At 40.9% G+C, this 21,143-nt stretch overlaps 2 protein-coding genes and 1 long non-coding RNA gene across 5 annotated transcripts; 1 reads left to right on the top strand and 2 right to left on the bottom strand.

The window, feature by feature from the left end:
- Positions 364–1,657, bottom strand: LOC110433950. The gene is made up of 2 exons (XM_021457164.1): positions 872–1,657; positions 364–762 (listed from the first exon to the last, which is right to left on the bottom strand). The coding sequence occupies exons 1-2, from the start codon at positions 1,445–1,447 to the stop codon at positions 745–747; spliced, it is 594 nt and encodes a 197-aa protein (XP_021312839.1). The 5' UTR covers positions 1,448–1,657; the 3' UTR covers positions 364–744.
- Positions 3,084–5,037, bottom strand: LOC110434178. Its single transcript, XR_002451659.1, has 2 exons — positions 4,135–5,037; positions 3,084–3,347 (listed from the first exon to the last, which is right to left on the bottom strand). It is a non-coding gene; the product is annotated as an uncharacterized LOC110434178 (long non-coding RNA).
- LOC8070401 (factor of DNA methylation 1) lies at positions 9,349–19,410 on the top strand. 3 transcript variants are annotated; one of them, XM_021455802.1, is made up of 9 exons: positions 9,349–9,491; positions 12,001–12,067; positions 12,162–12,756; positions 16,650–16,831; positions 17,199–17,288; positions 17,373–17,660; positions 17,803–18,018; positions 18,155–18,394; positions 18,939–19,410. In XM_021455802.1, the coding sequence occupies exons 1-8, from the start codon at positions 9,406–9,408 to the stop codon at positions 18,380–18,382; spliced, it is 1,752 nt and encodes a 583-aa protein (XP_021311477.1). In that variant the 5' UTR covers positions 9,349–9,405; the 3' UTR covers positions 18,383–18,394; positions 18,939–19,410. The 3 variants fall into 3 exon arrangements, with proteins under 3 accessions (XP_021311477.1, XP_021311478.1, XP_002457445.2); XM_021455803.1 differs by having other exon boundaries at positions 18,936–19,410; XM_002457400.2 differs by lacking the exon at positions 18,939–19,410 and having other exon boundaries at positions 18,108–18,231.

The raw sequence follows: 21,143 nt of genomic DNA, 5'->3' as shown, positions 1-21,143 counted from the left end.
TATGTCAAATTCTTCATAAATTACAAAAAAAAATTCCTAAGAAAATTATAACAGAGAGCGCCTTCCTTCCTTCCTTCCTTGAGGGGCTCAACATCTTGACATCGTGGGCGTGACAAATCCGGTTGCCAGCAAAAAGATAAAACATGTGGTTGCTGTGTAGCAATTCTGCTTTTGGTCTTGTTTAGTTCCGAAAAGTGAAAAGTTTTTGGTACTGTAGCACTTTTGTTTGTTTATGACAAATATTATCCAATCATAGACTAACTAGTATCAAAAGATTCGTCTCGTAATTTATAGCTAAACTGTGTAATTATTTTTGTTTTCGTCTATATTTAATGTTTCATGCATGTGCCACAAAATTCGATATGATGGAAAATCTTGAAATTTTTTTGGTTTTCAGGGTGAACTAAACAAGGCCTTTATATGATTGAACTTTTGAGTTACGAGTAAATGAGAAGATACCACGATAGGATGTGCCTTAAGCTTTGACCGAGACCGAGAGCTGATTGAGATGCTCTGTTGAGACGATATGAATCTCTACCCCTAAAAAGTCAATACAGGGACGTCAACACCACTCCAAAGTTCCTTTTCAACGTGCTCGCACTCCACTCCCGAGGCCACCTCCTGCTCTCGCAAACGGCGCCGGTAGCTAGCCCCCGCGCTCGTCTTTGACCAGCCAAACCTTCTTCCTCTCCCTCTCGAAATCCTGCTCCGCCTCCGCGCAAGCCTCCGCCATCTCATCCTTGCTCAGGAGGCTGCGTCCCCCTGCGCACCACCCACCCCAAACTCACAACACCACATCAGTGCAAAGCAAAATTGAGAGGGTGTAGGGAGGGAGAGGGGGGGTTGCGGGACTGCGCAGCTCGACGCTCACCTCTCGGGAAGTCAGCTTCATCAGAAGCTGCGGCGAGGAGCACAGTAGAGCCCGACGCTGTCGATTGCTGCCGCTCTCCATCGCCATCCCCCTGCTCAGCGGCTGCGTCGTCCTTGCCTCCTTGCGGTGCCTTTTGAACTGCTTTCGGTCGGGGCGCAGGTTGGTCTTCCCGCTGGCGCCCTTCCCATTCTTCCTGTCGCCGCACGGCGGTGCTGGGCGCGGGCGTTCGAAGTGCAGCTCCGTGCGCCTAGCACTCCAGTGGGCTCTACCGCGGGCAGTAGTAGGTGCGCGAGCGAGGACGCCCGTGCGGCACGCCCCCGCCCTCGCGGTCAGCAGCGCCGCCGCCGTCAAGCGGGCGCGGCTGCGCCGCCTGTGCTGCAGCCGTGTTGGGCGGGGAGGAGTGTGGACGAGCAGGCGCAGCCAACGAGCACGGCGAGCGAGGTGGTGAGCAGCGCGGTTCTCTGATTCATCTGCGGATGAGCAGGCGCAGCCGACGAGCTGCGACGAGCGTGTGGAGGATCTAGAGGGGGGGCGAGCGGAAGGGGCGGAGGTGAGGCGATGGCTTCTCCAATTCATTTGTTTTTTTTGGCACAACAGGCGGATCGGATGTTGTGGACGAGAATCACCGGCACATGGATAAGGTGGTGCGGCATGCAGTTTGTTTCCTATATACTTCACTAGGCGGTTATTTTTTTTATTTAGTGGGCCCACAGAAAAGCTGGCCGCCACTAAATAAAATTTTTTAAATAAAACAGGCGATTTATAGATGTTTTATGATGATATCAACCTGTACAAAATGTTTAAATAAAACTATCTTAAACAACAAAACGGAGTACACCATTACAAAAGCTTGACGAGGCGATTAAAATTGATATATTATTTGATATATTTGGCGCTACGAATAAAAATATATCAATTTCATAAATTTAAAAAAAAGTGCTGACATCATCACCATAAACGGTGCCATGCATGGCCTACCAGAGGCGGCCACGTGGCAGAACATGCCATGCAGCCGGTGTTATTCTCGTATTTGCATGTTCATGGATCAAAGTGGCACGGATCGACAAGTTCAGGGGGCACTTTTTCGCGTTTGCAAGTTCATGGACCAAATTGGCACAGGGCGACAAGTTAAAGGGCCGCCAGTGTATTTTACTCTAAAAAAAATAGCAGTGCACGCACTCCTTTAGGAGACCTGACTAACACTACTAATGCGGGTAAGTAGAGACACCTACGACAGATTCATGCATTTGAATAAGACGAATGGTCAAATAAGAAGAATGATAAGTAAAAAACGACACTTTTAATGGGACAGAGGTTGTGATGAGAGGATACGACGGGGAGAGAATGAAAAAATGGAGAGAGAAGAGAATAAATTAGAAAAGAAAAAAGAAATGAAAATAAGAAAGGTATTTTTTCTATCTCAAGCTATATTATCAGAGCAGAACGAATGGGTTGATATGATTAATATACGAAGATGATAGGTTGTTTCCATGAGATTGAGATGGTGTACCGTCATATGTGTTAAAGCTAAAGATTAGCTGTTGAGTCATATTGCTTGGGAACATTGATCTTACAGAAATTGTGTTAGAACATGCTCGAAAGAGAATTTTTTCTACCTTGTATAGCCTTATGCCCATCGAATGATGAGATATTCTCGTTCTAATTTAAAAGAAAATAGTTTCAATAAATTGATGTTAAATTTGCATGCCAAGAAAAATTCAAAAAAAAGAGAGTATATATTGATGAATACATATGAAGAATTGATGATTTTTTTTTAGAAATTGAGCTTTTTATTTGAAAGTGGATCAAAATAGTATGTTTGTCTATGTATTTTGACTCGACATTTTATATCATTGTTGCATTGAAATTTTACTTCCGTAGCAACGCACGGGCATATGCTAGTGACAAGACACTACAAGAATCCTGTGATTTTTTGACTTTCTATTTATGTCATTACATATGAAAATAATGTCACAACATAAGAGTTGTGACAATTAGTTGACAAAAAACTATATGTCAAAAAATCACTGTCATAAATGGATCATGTGACATCTATATATTCTTTGTCATAAAGTATGACATTGGTTATTTGTCATAATATCTTAGACCTTGCCATGCCAGAAATGCTAATTAGTGACGCGTCTAGAGACTCATAGTGATGCATATAGCCAAAACGCATCTCTATTAACAATTTGCAAAAACAAAAAAAAGAAATCTAGATCCACGCTGTACATTTCTGAATCCCATGTTTCACAATATGATATATTTCATAGCAGTACACACATAGTTCACACTTCACAGTATATACAGAAAGTTCTCATGATCAAAATACACAACAGTGTTGAACTGTAAGTGATTGCATAGAGTATCCTCCAGAACTACAAAGTAATGGTTGCTTTATAGAATAAATGGCTATACATATACCTCCTAGCTACTTCCTTTCCTCTCAGCTCAATGTAGGCCAACTGATCCTAGGCTACAACAAAACAACAGATAGTTAATTAAAGAGATAAATATAAGAAATGTCATTTTGCTAAATTATTTTCTATAAAATAGCAGGTCGAGGTGCATAGCATACATAGTGAATGATCTCCAATGGCAAATATACTTCCTAGTATGTAAACCTATCGTCGATGAATATGCAAATATACTATTCATGACAACCCCGACTATTTATCTATGGTTTAGTAATTGGAATTTACATGCTAAAAAATAGACCAACAGCAAAAACTAGTTAAACTAAATATCAACACACAAATAATGGATACAAAAGGTTTTAGTGCATGAAAGAAGGAACAATGAGTATGCTCACCCAATTCTGTACGATAAAAATTGTAGCTATTAGAAGAATAAAAAGGTTAGACTAGTAGTAAGGATCCATAGGATTCAGACCAGAAGAATAAAAATTATAGCTATCAGAACAAGGATTCATGAGTAATCATAGAAGGCAGTAAAATAACTTGATGGTTTGAATATTTGACACATCCATAAGAGCACTTGTAGGAAAATTGAAGAATTTCAGAAAAGTTTTTTTGTTGTACAAGTTCAAATGTTATTAAGTGTTTATAGAGACATGGAAAAAATAACAATCCTGCACACACACCTATCTAGTCTCATAAATTTATTATACAATAGGACATTGCTATGATACAATTAATTAAACCTTTAACCCAACATACTACAAAATAGGTACATAAATTAAGAGAAGACATCATACATGTATTAAAAAAAGCTACAAACTGCTAAATCAAAACAAAACATACAATGCAATGCATAACAGATCATGTGCAAAATCCATCACAATAATTACAGATTCTCATAGAAGCCGTTGCAGATCTTTCCTAAGGCATACCTGCAGAAATAAACAAGTGCTTAGAATGTTGTTGTTTCCGTGTAAGAAAGGAATAATAAGTCAGTAAAACTTTATGCAAGTTGTTTCCGTGCCCGCATCAGTAGTGCCGCCCCGGTGTCCTGCACTTCCTACACCTTCTCCGCCGCACGCGCTGCTGGCACCATGCCGCGTCGCCCCCCGGTCTCGGGCCCTCCCCCTCCTATTGTATCTCTCTCCTCCTCTGCTCGCCTTGCCCCCTCTCTAGGTGCGGCCGTCAGGCGGAGGATCTGGATGAGGGTGGCGGTGCCATCCAGATCTAGAGCAGAGAGGCAGCGGCGCAGCGCCTACCATGTCTGAGTGGAGGGAGGAGGACGATGACGGCAGTGTAGTAGGAGTGGTGGCTGTCGAGGAGGACGAGATGAGAGGGAGATGACGGCGGCACGTAGATCCATCCCTCGCTGGCCGAATCGGTGCTGCTTGGGTGCTCGACCTCAGAGTCGGCGCTGCCTGTGTTGATGACTTGTCTGAGGCCCCCATCACCGCCGCGCCTACGGATCCCACGGCCAGCATGCTTGACAACCCCCTGGCCATGGGGTTTCATTACAGCGTCGCCGTCGCCAGGCATCTTGCCGCCTCGACGCATCCGGCGGCTACGCCGACGGCTTCCGCTCGCTCTGGCCATGCACGCATATGGGAACTGCTCTGATTAGGAAGGAGAAGCGTTGAACTCGCAGCTGTATGGGGGTGTGAGGCTGTGAGCTGGGTGGGGAACGAGTCGGAGGAAGACGAGGCGTATGGGAAGGGAACGCAGGATGAAGTCACGGGCAGCTTCTGGATGGAGCTTCCGTTGATTTTTTTTATTTTTATTTTCCTTTTTCTTTTGACGATTTTTTTTTTTTTTGTCCATGCTGGCGTAAAGCTGTTAGCCTAGTATGGTCTATATGTGTCCATTAATCTCGGAAAAAATTTTAATCGCACATACTCTTTTATTCGTGGGACGGAGGGAGTATGTGAAGGCTCCAGGATGCTACATTTTTTTAGCCACGATTTTTAATGAAAATAAGGACACCAGTAGTTTATTTGTCCCACACTACACTATGCTACAAAAGCACATTAATTTTCATTTTTATTATTCTATTTTTTTCTTTTTCTATTTTTAATTTTTATATTGAATGTTTTACTTTTCTTTTTCCTTCCTTTCATTCATTTTTCCTTTTTTATTTTTTGGACTTTCATTCATTAGAATAGTTCTATGACATTTATTATGACATCCAGCTTTTTTATGTCATTAGGTCAAAATGTCTTTTACAGAATGTCATAATCTGGACGATATAATGACATCACGGTCTATTGTCATACTAAATATGTCAAAAAATCATGTATTTCTTGTAGTGAGATAAGTCCTGAATGTTTGCTAAGATACCATTTGTCCAAGCATAATTTGTTCAGGTGGTTACGGGCCCGAATGGTTGACGGCTACTTTTGACACGTCTGTACCCCGACTACCACTAATCCTACTATCTACCGCATTTGCATGACATCGGAAGGACAATGCTATATTTAAGGCATATGAATTTTGCATCTCTATAGTCAACGATTAAACGATGCTTGATTTCTCTGCACTAGATACACAGTGCATGGAGATATCTTCATCTTTCTAGTAGAGCATTAGTGGAGAACAAATTACTAGAATGGAATCACCTGTTGCTAGAGTGCGGATTGTAAATACGCAACAGATCCTGATGCGTTTGTTTGTCACCTGTAGGGATGAAAACGTTACGGATATTTTTTGACCGTATTCGAGACCGAATTTGTTTAGAGGAGTTTAGATCTGTCCGTATTCGAGTCCGAATATTCAACATCCGATACCGTATCCGTATCCAAATACTTAAATCGTATATTTGTGATGTCGACATCCAATCATATCTTATCCGACATGGTCGATATTATCCGTATTCGAATCCGAATCCAACCAAAAATATGAAAACAAATATGATATCAGTGATATCCGTCCGTATCCGATCCGTTTTCATCCCTAGTCACCTGCATAAGAATGAAAATTTTCTCAGTCAGCAAATAGTTTGACGTTTAAAGATACATTTGAGGATTAAATCTTCATTTAGTTTTTAAAAGGGTAACTTGTCAAAGGGAGATTGGAGTGCAGATACCTCTTTTTATTTTTTTAGTAAGCCAAAAACCATTTAACATCTCTTCTTTGAGTGCACTTATCCTAGGTTCCTCTAGAGGACGGTTTATAAAGTGCTTTGTCTTAATCCATCCTTAAATGTCTATAACTTAATTAATAATTCGTATTCCAAGGATAAAACTTTTAGGGGCTTTGCTGTGGTACTCCTAAATAACTGTGAGCCGTCCATTTATTTCGATCAGATGGTCACAATCACCTATTACCTTCTAGGAGGTAATAGATGAAATATACTTTTATTTATTTTCTTATTTTAGAAAATAGGATAAATAAGGAAATTTTTAGATATAAAAAATATTCCTTTATTGATTGATGCATGGGTGATCTCATTGATATAATAAATCTTTTTTTAGCGTGTGCATGCATGGTAGTTGAGGGGTCAGGGTGTGTGTTCGTATACGTGATCTCTGTGTGTTTGTGGCCAGCAGTGCCTGTTTATTCGGCATAGGTAACATAAGTGGATAACATGTTAGGCCTTGTTTAGTTCGCAAAAATTTTCAAGATTTTCCGTCACATCGAATCTTTGGTCGCATGCATGGAGCATTAAATATAGATAAAAATAAAAACTAATTGCACAGTTTACCTGTAATTTATGAGATGAATCTTTTGAGCCTAGTTACTTCATGATTGGACAATGTTTGTCAAATAAAAACGAAAGTGCTACAGTAGCCAAAAACCAAAGTTTTTGCCAACTAAACAAGGCCTTAGTATATGTAACATTTTATTATTTATAACTTTTAGATACACTAAGTCTTTTTGTCTGACAAGTCAAACTTTCTTAAGTTTAATCAAATTTATACAAAATAGTATGAATAATTATTTATTGAAATCGGTTTACTATGAAAATATATTTATTGTTATTTTGATGATACTTACTCACCATCATAAATATTAGTACTTAAATTTAATCAACTTTAAAATTATTTGACTCTCCAAGAAGTGATAATATTTTTTCTTGACCGGAGTAATCTCTTTTAATATTTCTACAGTGCTCATAGACATGGAAGAAGAATAAAAATTGCTTTGACCCGACATTGAGGTCAAAATCTTGCTTAGTATTGCACAATGCCACAAATTTTCACGGCATACAAATGGTTTGATCATATAAAAAAATAAAAACACATTAATATTGAACTATTCTCTTTTCAAACCTTACACAATGTATAATACTACATGCAATAGAAAAATATCATTTTTTATGGGGAAACAAACGTAGTAATTAGGGGACAGATGGACATTTCCATCTTGAGCAACATGCATGATTTCCCCTCCCGTGATTAGGGGCACGCAGAAAAAGTGCCTTTTGTTTTTTTATATTATTTAATTTATTAAGTAATTTATAAATCCAAAAAATCAACGGCTTAGATTTATTTGAGATATTACATTCTAGAAGGTAAAGGGTGTACCTTAGCATTGCCCAACTTTTAGATCCTTTTTATTGACATGTGGAACAAAGATCTGTTGGTGTATTTGGCTAACAAGAAACCAAAATGTTTTTAACAAATGTCGACAAAAACTTCTTTTGGTCTTGTTCAGGGGAACATATTAGCTACAGTTTTGGGCCTAGCTGGAACAGTGTAAGAAGAAAAAAAAGTTAGTGGCAGAAACATGCTACAAGTTGGAGAAATGTGGTTCTGTGCCTCTTCGTGTCCTTTGGATGGCCTTTTATTTCACGAATGAAAGGTGGGATTTCTGAGCTTGCTCCAGGAAACGCTTTTTAAAATGTGTATGTAGAACAACATTCCATACGGTGATTATCTTGAGCAAAATATCATAAATAATATGTAATTAATTGTCTTGGACTATGTGATAGAGTCTTGCATTGTGAGTGCTCTGATGGGGCAGTCGCAATGCGCCACAATGCAAATCACGACGATTGTGATTTATGGTAACTAAGACTCAGAGGCAGTTTCGAACGGATTTCTTATATAACCTGTTTGGATAGTTTGAATTGGGGGTGAATTGGAATACCTTTATAGAGGCCTACGCGTATACATATATGTGACTATTTTTCTTTGAAAATATATACATGCGCATTTCTATTTTATTTTTTTAAGAATATTAAAATGACAGTGAAGTGAAAAAACCAGCACGTGGAGAAAAAAGGCAAAACGCTTCGTGCTCTATTTGCAACTTAGAATTTTTCCTAAATCTTGTACTTTCTTGTAAATTCAAATTTAGTTGTTTCAGTAACATCCCTTCATGCATTTCAAATGTTCCAACAGGCGTGTCCAATTCTCTTTCTTTCTTTCTTTTGTTTTTTTTTTTTGAAAAAAAAGGACGCGGACCCAATTCTTGTTTCAGCGCGGGGGCCGCAGGCAGAAGTAAACCTGACAGTGGGTTGAGATCCAAACCAAACCCACACCAATCCAAAACATATATATGTGAAAGTCAAATCCAAACCAAATTAGACCATGACTTCAATCATCCACACCAAACCAAACCACTTATGCGCTAAATCCATTAAAATATATTTCCAACCCACCATTTCACCGGCACCCCATGCTATTGTTTATATTTAGCCATAAACAAGAGCAAAAAATAAATAGATAGAATAAAAAATCATTGTAAACTCTATTATTTACAGCCAAACCAGTTCAGACCACTTTAATAGGGCCCGAACCAAACTGGTCCAACAGCCTTTTCAGCCTGTTTCAATCCAAACCAATACAGCCCAAAAGTAAAACCAAACCAAAAACTCGGTTTTAACCCAAACCATTGTGCACAAGCAGAAGCACGACGGCCTCACGCCGCACGCATTGCGGGGCAGCTCAGCCTCAGCGGCAACGATCCTCTGTTTCAGCTAAACAAAAGGAACAAATAGTTTTTTTTAAAAAAAATAAATAAACAAAAGGAACAAATTAAAAGGATCGGAGTTCACGGGATTTAATTAACTCCTCGACTTCTGTCGCCATAAAACTCTCGCTTGCGGCGGCACTAGGCTCCACTCCCACTAGCGCTACTACACAAAAGCGAGGGGGCACAACAAAACCCCCTTCCATGAGCGCCCCGCCGCCACCGACCGCCGCCGCCGCCGCCGCCGCCTCTCGCCGGAGGTCACCCCGTCGGCCCGCCCCTCCCTCCACGTACGTCCTCCTCCTCCTCTTCCGTCCGCGACGTGGTCTCTTTCGTTTCACTGCGTGGTTGGGATGAAAACCCCCGTACGTGCCCAGCAAACTCCAGGTCGCCCAGGCGGGGGGCCGTGGGAGCGGATCGCGGGGGAATGCGGGTTCTCTTGTTGCTGTATGCGGCGATCGGCGGCGTGCGGAAGGGTTTTGGCTTGTGAAAATCGGTTTCGACCGATTTAATTATTCAGGCTTCGGAGATCTCGTGGGGTTTCGATTGGGGGGCGCGACGCGTGGCGTGGGGAGTGGTACCGTACGTCAGAAGCTTGATCAAGCCGAAATGGTCGTTTATTTCTGGGGATTGCTTTCTGAAGTCGTAGAATAGATCCACTTGACTGGTTACTTAAATTTTTGTAGGGTCCTGTTTACCAATGATTGATACATGTGTGTGCTTAGATGCGGTCGAACGTGGGTACTTGCATTGGTAGCCTTGCCAAGTCGGCCATGACGGTGGCTACCACCTTGCATCTGTTCACTTTGGAAAGCATGTGCTAGTTTATGGATTTTGCAGCCACACCTTTGATTTGGTTATGCTCGTGGTCTGAATTCTGATCATCTGATGTCTCTGTTGGGTCAATTGTTTATTCTTATGAGCTTGGTAGCTTCATCAAAGTACCTTTGATTTGGTTATGCTCGTGGTCTGAATTCTGATCATCTGATGTCTCTGTTGGGTCGATTGTTTATTCTTATGAGCTTGGTAGTTTCATCAAAGTACTTGTAGCTACTGGATTATCATATTTACACTTTGTAGTTGTTCACGATCTTAGCTACTTCACTTCACTTGCCTATTTCGCTAAACATTATGAAATTTCTAGAATGTGGCGCCTAGGACCTATCATGGCTGTGCTTGTATCTTTGTGAATCCAAAACCTGAATATGAATCTAACTCTACAATTCTCTTTCGTTCTCCTTTACATCCTTTTGATCCTAATCATGGCTGTGTTTACCAGCTCCAGTACTGAGCCTAACCTCTCTGCATCACAGCATCCTCTACCCTCTCTCACATGTTTTCTTGCTCAAATCATCCACTTTCAGCCATATATATATCATCTCCATAAGCTATTAAAGTTCCAAACTGAGTTGGTTAAAGTTATTACTGCTATATTTATGGAATGTTCCATTACAGTGCTCTTTTTTTTTGAATTAGTACTTCAGAATGGAGGAGTTTTCAGAATATAGCTTCGTAGTTGCCAGTAGCAAATGGTTTTCTCGTTCTATCTGGTGATCGCTTGTGAATTTTGGCGTCATCTAATCTAATCAGCTTTGGAGATTCGTGACGTTTCGATTCAGTGGCGACACTTGGGAAGTGATCCCTTACATCAGAAGTTTGTCGCCTTATAATTCCTGTGTTGTATGGGAATGTTCCATTTTTCAGTGCTCATGTAGAGGAAGCTGAAATGCCTTATAGTTCCTGTGGATTGCTTTCTGAAGTCCTAGAATAGATCCACTTGACTGGTTACATCAATTTAGGCCTGCTTACCAATGGTTGATACACGTGCGTGCTTAGATGCGGTCGAACGTGGTGGTACTGGGTAGCCATGCCAAGTTGGCCATGACGGGTGGCTAGCACCTCGCATCCGTTTACTTTGAAAGCATGCTAGTTCATGAATTTTGCAGTCACACCTTTGATTTGGTTATGAAATTTCTAGAATGTGACGCCTAGGACCTAATCATGGCTGTGCTTCAATCTTTATGAATCCAAAACCTGAATATGAATCTAACTCAACAATTCTCTTTCGTTCTCCTTTACATCCTTTTGAGCCTAATCATGGTTGTGTTTACCAGCTCCAGTACTGAGCTTAACCTCTCTGCATCACAACATCCGCTACCTTCTCTCACATGTTTTCTTGCTCATGGCAGACACTTTCAGCCATATATATCATCTCCATAAGCTATTAAAGTTGCAAACTGAATTGATTAAAGTTAATACTGCTATAGGAATGTTCCATTTTTCAGTGCTCCTTTTTTTTAATTGGTATTTTGGAATGGAGGTGTTTTCAGAATATAGCTTCGTAGTTGCCAGTAGCAAATGGTTTTCAGTGCATGTATGTTGCTCTGATATAATCCTCTTTAGACAACTCTTTCTTGCCATAATTTGTAGCTAACTGAACCTTTATTTTTCAATGGTACCTTGATTTGGTAGAGATTTCATTGCATAAGGTTATTTATTTATTGAACCATTTCAAGCGTAACTAAATGGGATTACTGCACATCCACTTTATGAAAACCTACTAGTTACATGTGGCATGTTCATGCCATGAAAGAATGAGGTGGACAGTGTATTGCCTAACTCTTAATCATTTCTGCTTCTGCCCTAAAAACATAAATACAATCTAACTTTACCATCTCATTCCTCTTTCTTACATCCTTGTCCTACTCTTGAGTGTGCATCACACCTCCAGTACAACCTTACCTCGTTGCATTACAACATCCTCTGCCCTTGCTCACATATTTTCTTTTTCCATGACAGTCACTCAGCCATAGAGATAATGCAAAGGGATTATGACAGAAGGAATCTTCAACAAGAGAAGGAAAAGGTGTGATGGTTTATTGCTAGTCTGTAGCTTCCTTGTATTAAGAATTTGGAATTTTGTAGGGAGTGCATAACAACATTCCTTTTTGTGTGCCTAGCATTTGATGCTTATGGAGCCCCAAAATCTCGGAAATACAGACGATCAATTTGTCTGGCCCTGGATGGGTGTTCTAGTTAATGTGCCTACTGAGTGGAAGAATGGACGCCAAGTTGGAGAAAGTGGAAATCGGCTTAAAGAGCAACTTGCATGCTTCTGCCCGCAGAAGGTTATCCCTTTATGGAATTACAGAGGTCATACCGGCAATGCTATTGTTGAGTTTGCAAAAGACTGGACTGGCTTCAAAAATGCTCTTGCCTTTGAAAATCATTTTGAGGCAGAGGGCTATGGCAAAAGGGATTGGAAGCTGAAGCACAGGGGGTCAGGGATGTTTGGATGGGTTGCAAAAGCTGATGATCATAGATGCCAAGGGCCTATAGGAGACTACCTGCAAAAGAATGGCGATCTGAAAACTGTCGGTGATCTTGAAAGTGAAGGGACCCGTAAAACTGATACGCTTGTGGCAACTTTAGCTAGCCAGATTGAAGTAAAGAACAGGCATGTGCAAGAACTGGAAAACAAGTGCAATGAGACGACTGCATCACTTGACAGGATGATGGAGCAAAGGGAGCTGATCCTCCAGAAGTATAATGAAGGTATCTGTTCATCTTTTATTATTCATGTGTTCTTTATGGTTTAGTACTGTACTACTGTGCATAGCTTCATTTCTGTCCTCCTAGTGTAAAGGGAGCTTCCAGTTGTTTGATGTTTTTTTTAAAAAAATTCAAGGGCGAAGCCCCTATCTTAGCATTAACCAAGACAAAATGTAGTCATTACAGCATTCAGGTGGTACACACCTTTCCCCTCATTTAGAGACCAAGAACTAAAAGGTTCAGCAAGGAAACTGAAACAGAAAAGCAAAGAGACCGTATCCGTGAAAAGCATTGCATTCAAATCCTGAGCTTCATGCTCCCAGCCCAGGTGTCACTCCATCCAACATCAGGTTTTTTTTTTGATGGTCACCGGGGGGGAAACGATCCCCACCTGAATGCTTTATTAGCCCATCTTGGCTCAAGAGTTGTAGTAGGTACAGAGAGATTACAGGAATAATTCTACAAAGTACCCTAGAATTACAAACACATGGAACCGAAGTTTCCAACTAGGTCTAGCCCTGACCTTGTCTAGCCATATCAAAGATGGAGCACCAGATATCTGCAATGGGACGCTTCCTCCTGGCTAGCCTAGAGCGCCATTTTTGGGCGTCCAGTTTGCAGGCTAGCAGGACTTGTTCTACAGACTGCACCTCCGATCTGAAGACGTAGCTGTTTCTCGCCTTCCAGATGTGCCAGCACACTAGTGCTAAGAAAGTCGGGAACTCTTGTAGCGGCATATTGGCGGCAGGCGTCACGGTATGCAAAGAGTTCAAATCCGTTGAGATCACCGATGAAAGCCCCAGTGCCCTCCACACTGTGTTGCCAAGATTGCAACCCCAGATGATATGCTCGGCCGTTTCTTCGTGTTGATGGCAGACCTCACAAGTAGTGTCACTGACCACACACTTTTTCACGAGCACTGAGCGAGATTGCACCCGCCCCTGCATCAGTAGCCACATGAATAGCTGAACTCGCGGGGGTGCGGCATTTTTCCAGATGAAAGATGCTTTAGCATCCACTGCAGTTCCCCTAGCCTTGAGCATCCTGTAGATAGCGCCGCTGTCGAGGTTTGAGTCTCCTTTACTGAAATTGGAGATACGCCTGTCCATCGCTTCAGAAAGGGTGACAGAGCTCAAAGCAGTTTGCAGAGAATTGAGTTCAGAAACTGCTTGACTTGAGAGCCTGGGCACGAGAGACTGCTCGATCCCCAACTCCATCATCTGACAGACCGAAGCAGTCTTTAAGGTGCAGTGTGAGAACAGAACTCGGTAAGCATCCTCCAGCGCGTCATCCCCCAGCCAGACATCTCCAACATCAGGTTAAACCAAAGCTTCTTGTTTGGCCTCACCTCGCCCTCTAGCTTGTCAGAGAATTTGGTTTTCAGCTCTGCTGGGATTTCTTTGGTCTTCCAGTTAATTGCTTCTTGGAATAAGAATTTGTCCCAGGCATCTTCAACTTGGTCTAGCCAATCAACCTTGTTGGTCTTGTAGATAAGCATTTGAGCTCTTCGAGTATCACAGAAAAACTGTCTTCTTCACTTGTGGACAGAGCAGAGCCCAACTCTGTACCGTGACTGCTATGTTCATAAGAACCAACCTCATGTCTTTCCAAGCTATACCCTGAAAGCAAATCTTATTCCTTAGTTTCCAGAGCCCCCACAGGGCAGCAGCACTAAACATGTTACAATCTAAGAACTTATTGTTACTAATCCAAAGTTGACCAATAGACAAAAAGTCACTACCCAGACTTCTACCAAAAATGTCAGACATGACAGACCAAAGTTGTTTTGCAACTACACAATCAAAGAATAAATGGTTCACTGATTCAAGCTCACAGCAAAAGAGACATGTTTTTTCCTCTGCTTTTCTCCTAATGCTGAGGTTATCCCTAGTCAAAAGTTTATTCTTTGATAAAAGCGACAAAAAGAACTGAACTCTTGGAGGAATTTTCAAATTCCAAACAGCTGGCACATGAACAGGTACGAGTACGACACCTCTAAAGTTAATAATCTTGTAAAGAGATTGAGAAGAATAAACCCCACTGGAATTGAATTGCCATATGAGCTCATCCTCTTCTAAACTAAAAATGCAACCTCTAACCACATATTCATTAGTCTTTCATCTACACATCTCCTAAGAGCGCATTTCAGATTCATGCCATCCCAGAGTTCATGTAAAGTTTTTGATTTCTCATTAACGAAAACATAGATTTCCCAAAATTGTATGGCTAAATTAGAGCTGCCCAACCAGTTATCCTCCCAGAACTTCACTCTTTTGCCACCTAAAGCCCATCTTAGCAGCTGAGGCAGCCCACATTACTCCTTTGAAGAGTTGGAAGGAGCCTTGAGTATTATGCTGTCCTTTCTACTATCAGGAAAAGTATTATGCTGACATTCATATCTAACATCCTTACCTCTATGAATAGACTCTTTTGAAGTGTGGGAATCTAACCTGTCATTACTACTATCTACCATTATATCTACAGAAATAACACTTGAACCTGCATCTCTACCCAAGTTCTCATTACTGACGTCAGGAATAGGAGGCAACTCTCCTTCCCTGGTATTTTTAGGACCTGTACCATGCTGACATTGTGTCCTAAAGTCTCTATCTCGGTTTCTATCAAGCTCTACAATAACATCTGTAATATGATCATCAAACTTATCATCACTATTAACATTTATACCTATCTTATCAGCAATATTCATCAAACTAGAAGAAGACATAGCGGGAATTGGTTTATACCTTTGGGTATTTCCAGGTTGCTCTTTCTCTTTAAAGCCTGTGCTTTCTCCAGCATAGAGACTTCTACCTGAGGGCATCTTATGCTCCTCCTTTTTCTTAGCTAGTCTATTCTTCTCTAGTCTAGTTTCCTGCGGCTCGGGATCTACTCTCTGATATATTTTCCTGTTGCAAAGCCTCTACAGCTTCCATTTGCTCATGGTCTGTCACCATGCTAGCTGCCTGTTTACTGTGTTCTCCAGTGGTTCAAAGGATGAACCATTGTAGACCCATTCCTCAGGTAGTGTAAAACTTTCCTCATCTAGATCAACTCCCATAGGAATAGGTTCATCAGGATCTCCAACAGAGTTCTTCAATTTCCATAGCTTTTAAAAGATTTATGCAGACAGACTCTTCCATTCCATGGTTAAAGAAACTACACTCTCCCTCTTCCAGACTCTGAAACAGGTTCCTAACAGTTCTGCTCCCTTTGGGTGTAGCACTTCCTTTCTGATTCCCTTGTTTTTGGCAAATTAGTGGAAGTGGACTGGCAGTAAGAGTTCCTATGGGTTCAGAGTTTCCATTCCACACCTTCGGTGCCATCACAGCTCCCTTGTTCATGTAAAAATATGAGACCTTGCTAATGATAAATCTCTCAACTTTCTTATCAGGAGGGAACCTTACTAAAAAGCTGAACTCATCTAGTTCCTTTAGTTGCCAGTTCCAGTCAGGGTCAAAAAGCTGCCTCAGATTCTTGATAATAGTGGCTGGTCCATCTCTCCTTCCTCTATGGTGAATATCCCGCAGTTATCAAATCCTGTCCACAATTTGAATCTATCTTCCTTCTCAGTGACATCCACATGGAAGAATCCCAGACCCTTATTGGCAGTTTGGCACTGCCCATGTACTGAACTGCTTCAAGTGGTTCCTTCCACTTTGGGCACCTGTCAGCAATGTGATCCTTCTGAAAAATCACAAAGCAGATACTAGGCTTGGTACATGCTGTGCTAAAATGTCCAGGGCCTCTGATCTGTAGGGACTTACCTTCCAAAGGATGATTACCAACACCCTGATTTTGCCCCATAGCCTGCATATCTGAGACCCTCTGATGTGCCTGCTGGTCTTGTGAATTCTCCAGCTATTTAATGTTCTTTTCACTCTTTTTTTCTTAACCAGAAATTCGCAAGATGCAGCTAATTGCTCGTAGGCACTCGCAGAAGATCATTGATGATAATAAAAAACTCCGCAAAGATTTGGAGTCCAAGATGCAAGAACTTGACTCAAGATCCAAGGAGCTTGATGACGTAGCTTTGCAAAGGGATTATGACAGAAGGAATCTTCAGCAAGAGAAGGAAAAGGTGTGATGGTCTATTGCTAGTCTGTACCTTTCCATAGTGTATCTTGTATAAAAGCTGGCTGATTTGTCATTTGCTACTTTATTAAACACATTTAGCAATGTAGTTGCTATTGTTTTGGCGATAATTCCATCTATAACTGTTCAATGACCACATGAGTCTAAATTTCTGTATGGTCTTACCATCCTTAACCTTGGGCACTGTATGACCTTGCCATCATTAATTTTGGGCAGTAGATTGATAACACCATTTTGTTTTGTTGGACTGCATTCTATGATGCTAGTGATGAGATGCTGGGTGCTATTGTAATTTCCCTGTAGTTGTGCTATTCATACAACTAATGCCAGACTATTTTTGTGGTTGAGCGCAGAACAAAATTAAAACTAAGCATCTTATGATGGCAACAATGGAGCAACAGAAGGCCGACGAGAACGTGCTTAAGCTTGTGGAAGAACACAAGGTTTGGTTCAAGGTCAAATATGTATTGTTTCATGTTATTTCTTGAGAAACTAATATGTATGAGTGTGTTACTGTGAAAATGCAGAGGGAGAAACAAGCTGCTCTAGGAAAGATTCTCAGGTTACAACAGCAGTTGGATGCCAAACAGAAGCTTGAACTGGAAATACAATCACTAGAAAGCAAAATGAAAGTTATGAAGCATATGCCAGGTGAACAGGATTCTGAATCAAAGAAGAAGATGGATGAACTCGCTGAGGAGCTGAAGGAAAAGATGGATGAAATGGAAGCAATGGAGTTTCTGAACCAAACTCTGATTATCAAGGAAAGGAAGAGCAACGATGAGTTGCAACACGCTCGGAAGGAGCTGATACATGTAAGCTACCACATTGATTGACCAGCTATCCAATGTTGTGCTCTGTTCTGCTGTCTCAAATCAATGATGCCACCTAGGTATCTTTTGCTTTGGCATCATATCTCATGCGCATTCTCTTTCTGGTTTGTTGCATGCTTTGCAGGGCTTTAATGAGCTTGCTGTTGCTGGCCGAGCAAATATAGGTATAAAGAGAATGGGTGAGCTTGATCTCAAAGTATTTGGAATTGCTTGCAGGAAAAGGTTACCAAAAGAGGATGCAGCAGTCACTTCTGCTCTCCTTTGTTCAAAGTGGGAAGAAGAAATTAGAAACCCAAACTGGTACCCTTTTAAGGTTAAAGTGGTGGATGGGAAAGAAATGGTATGACCCTTGATCACTTACAATTGCTATCTGCAGTTTATAATGTTAAGCCATCAGTTTCATAATAGTGGGCTTTGTGGTTTTGCTAGTGGATACATGATATATGGTAACATCTGGTGGGTATTCTCTGGATTAGGAAGTTCTTAAAGAGGACGATGCGATGCTCCAAGAGCTGAAACAAGAGCACGGTGAAGAAATTTATGGGTTGGTAACCAAGGCACTGCTTGAGATCAACGAGTACAATCCCAGTGGCCGCTATCCTGTACCAGAGCTGTGGAACTACAAGGAAGGCCGGAAAGCAACGCTGAAGGAAGCCGTCCAGCATGTTATGAAGCAGTGGAAGACTCACAAGAGAAAACGTTGAACCAATTAGTTGGTGAGTTCTTCTGCCTGCACTCTCCTGAGCTTGACATTTGAACTTGATACTAGTAGTATTAGATCGTCGCTTTTAATACACAGTAGGGATGTGCCTCCTGCAAATACACAGTAGGGATGTGCCTTCTGGATCATGAGAAAAACCATGTTGATGTTCTGTTGATACCATATTGTTGATCATATATGGTAATCATTAAATGCCCCTGCATCAGCAGAACTAATTTTATGTTGGGCATATTTTCAGTGCTCTATGCACATATAAATCTGTCTTCTGTCAAAATATGTGCATCTTAAATGATTGCTACATCCTTTAGAAAAGGAAAATGCTTATGGACTCAAAACCAAATTCATAAGCAGCAATGCCACTGAAACAACAGTCAAAAACAAGAGAACTAAAATGGATGTATCCTGCAAATACACAGTAGGGATGTGCCTTCTGGATCATGAGAAAAACCATGTCGATGTTCTGTTGATACCATATTGTTGGACATATAATTCTTATGTTTCTTTATCATTGTCTAACCAATTGTATTTATGGACAGCAGGAAAGGCAGTAGAGCAACTAAGCATGATGTAGAATGGGAATGGTCTCAGTGTCATTGTATCCCCAATTATCAGGAGGTGTTAACTGATGGTCTTCGCTGCATTCTTTGGCCTCCCTTTTTCTGCCATCAGGCCACAAGCAGGCGTCAGGAGTAGAATGGTAGCGGTTACTGCATTTGAATAAAAAATGCTGAAGGATGAGAAAGGTCAAACAGTAATGTGTTTCATAACCTGATCCTGAGTGTGAGCAGGCAAGAAGTAACCTTGAGAAATCCTTCTGCATCTTGCAAACTTATGAAGGAGAGGCATGAAAAACCTTCCTGTTCTTGCATGATACGCACGTGGACAAATTCTTGGTTGATGTAACTTATGCCTGATGACTCTGTGTACGAATTACTACTAAAACTTCCATGTGCCTAAAATGTGTTGCAGTTATAAATTATGATTCTGTCATGTAGAATCTATAATTTTTCAGTACTGAACATTATGATCTTGCTGTCTGATTCAAGCACTATGATTAAACAAAAAGTGAGTCTAACTCAACTAGTTGGTGAGAGGTATGATCATGCATCCATTGAGTCCTCTTAAACTCGAATTTATAGTAACTAAAAACACCTAGTTTCTCCTAGGTTAGTCTCATTTTTTTACATTGGTTAAATTGTTTTGGACATCAATATTGAACTAGTTACAAATAACTGGCTAACTCTAAGTTGACAGCAAACGAGAGTAGAAATAGAGGAACTCACATAATATTGGAGCAAAGAATGGCTGTACATATTATTTCACTTCCCACAATATTAGAGCAAAGAATGGCTGTACATATTATTTTACTTGAAAAAAAAATCCTATGGCCAATGAGTGGCTGATTTAAGGCCCATTTCATGTACATACCATACCAATTACAAGCCCTGTTACACAGCCTGTTAACATTGAGGCATAGCTACACTTACATGATCCATCAGTCGTAGTAACAAAGCACTCCATAGAAAAAAAAACTTCAGTATACAATCTGCTATCACATGACACCATTGCAGCTAACCCAGCTCGATCCGTTTCTTGTAGCTCTATCAAGTTGAACAGTAAAGGACAATATTAATATCAGCATCATAAAAACAGTATTAGTGCAAATTGACATCGTTAGATACGACACTATTCATAAAAAATTTTTAGAAACAAAAATATGAGCAGGTAAACTACTTTACCTAGCGCAATATTGTAAAACTGTACACATATACATGTCAAAGTGCTAGTAAATAAAGAACTAGGTTGCTACCGTTACACTTTTTTGGAATAAAAGTGCTTGTTAACTGTGAATAATCTTCAGTCATCTGGAAATAATACAAGAAAATTATATACACACCTCCTTGCTCTTGTTAGCACGGTTAGCACACACAACTGAAGGGGCAACAGGAGCAATTGTCTTAGTTCTACCAGCTCTTGTTAATGTTGTTGTTCTTTACACAACTCAAGAAAAGGGCCACATGCAACTCAGAATGCTTGTAAAATTCATGTGTTTCTGAATTTAAACATCTAACTATGAGTGTTATGGCGGGCATCTCCTATCAGCGCCGGCCCAGGCCCAGTGGCTAGGCCACGCTGGCAGCAAGGGGCCCAGGCGCCCGTGGATCAAGCCGATAGTTATTTTAGCTATTTCCAAAGCTGTATTTTTTTTAAAAAAAAAATTGCTTGGAGAAAAGACTAACGTTATTTAAGTTGTAGAAAAATATTTCTTGTAGCAAATATATTGCTCTAGGTAAATTCAGAAAGCAACCTGTCTTAGGTCTTAGTTATGCTTCTCCTTGAAAATACATTTCAACTTTCCACCTATGTTATATAGGCCTTTATTGGCACAACTCAGCAGTTTTTTTTTTTTTTTGGCAAAGTAGCTTTATGAGCAGCTTCCTTGGTAAAGTTGACCTGTATTTAAAATTTTGTTTAGCAAAATAGATTTGAACAGTAAATCAAAAGAACAAAATTACTATAATATCCTTACCTTTTCTTTTTCCTTCTTTTCTCTCTCGTCTTCTTCCTATGCATTTTCTTCACGACACAAGGAATAGGCAACCCCCAGCGGCATCGCTTTTCTCAGCGGCCAGCACCTCCAGATGTGACGCCCCTCCTAGTGGCTCGTGCCCCTAGCTAGCGACGATGCCCTCCTCAGCGGGCCATGCCCTCAATGACGTCACCTCTCCCGACGGCCCACTACG

This window comes from Sorghum bicolor, chromosome 3 (genome assembly GCF_000003195.3).
Source record: "Sorghum bicolor cultivar BTx623 chromosome 3, Sorghum_bicolor_NCBIv3, whole genome shotgun sequence".
Lineage (NCBI taxonomy): Eukaryota > Viridiplantae > Streptophyta > Magnoliopsida > Poales > Poaceae > Sorghum > Sorghum bicolor.
This window is presented reverse-complemented; position numbering and strand designations above follow the sequence as displayed.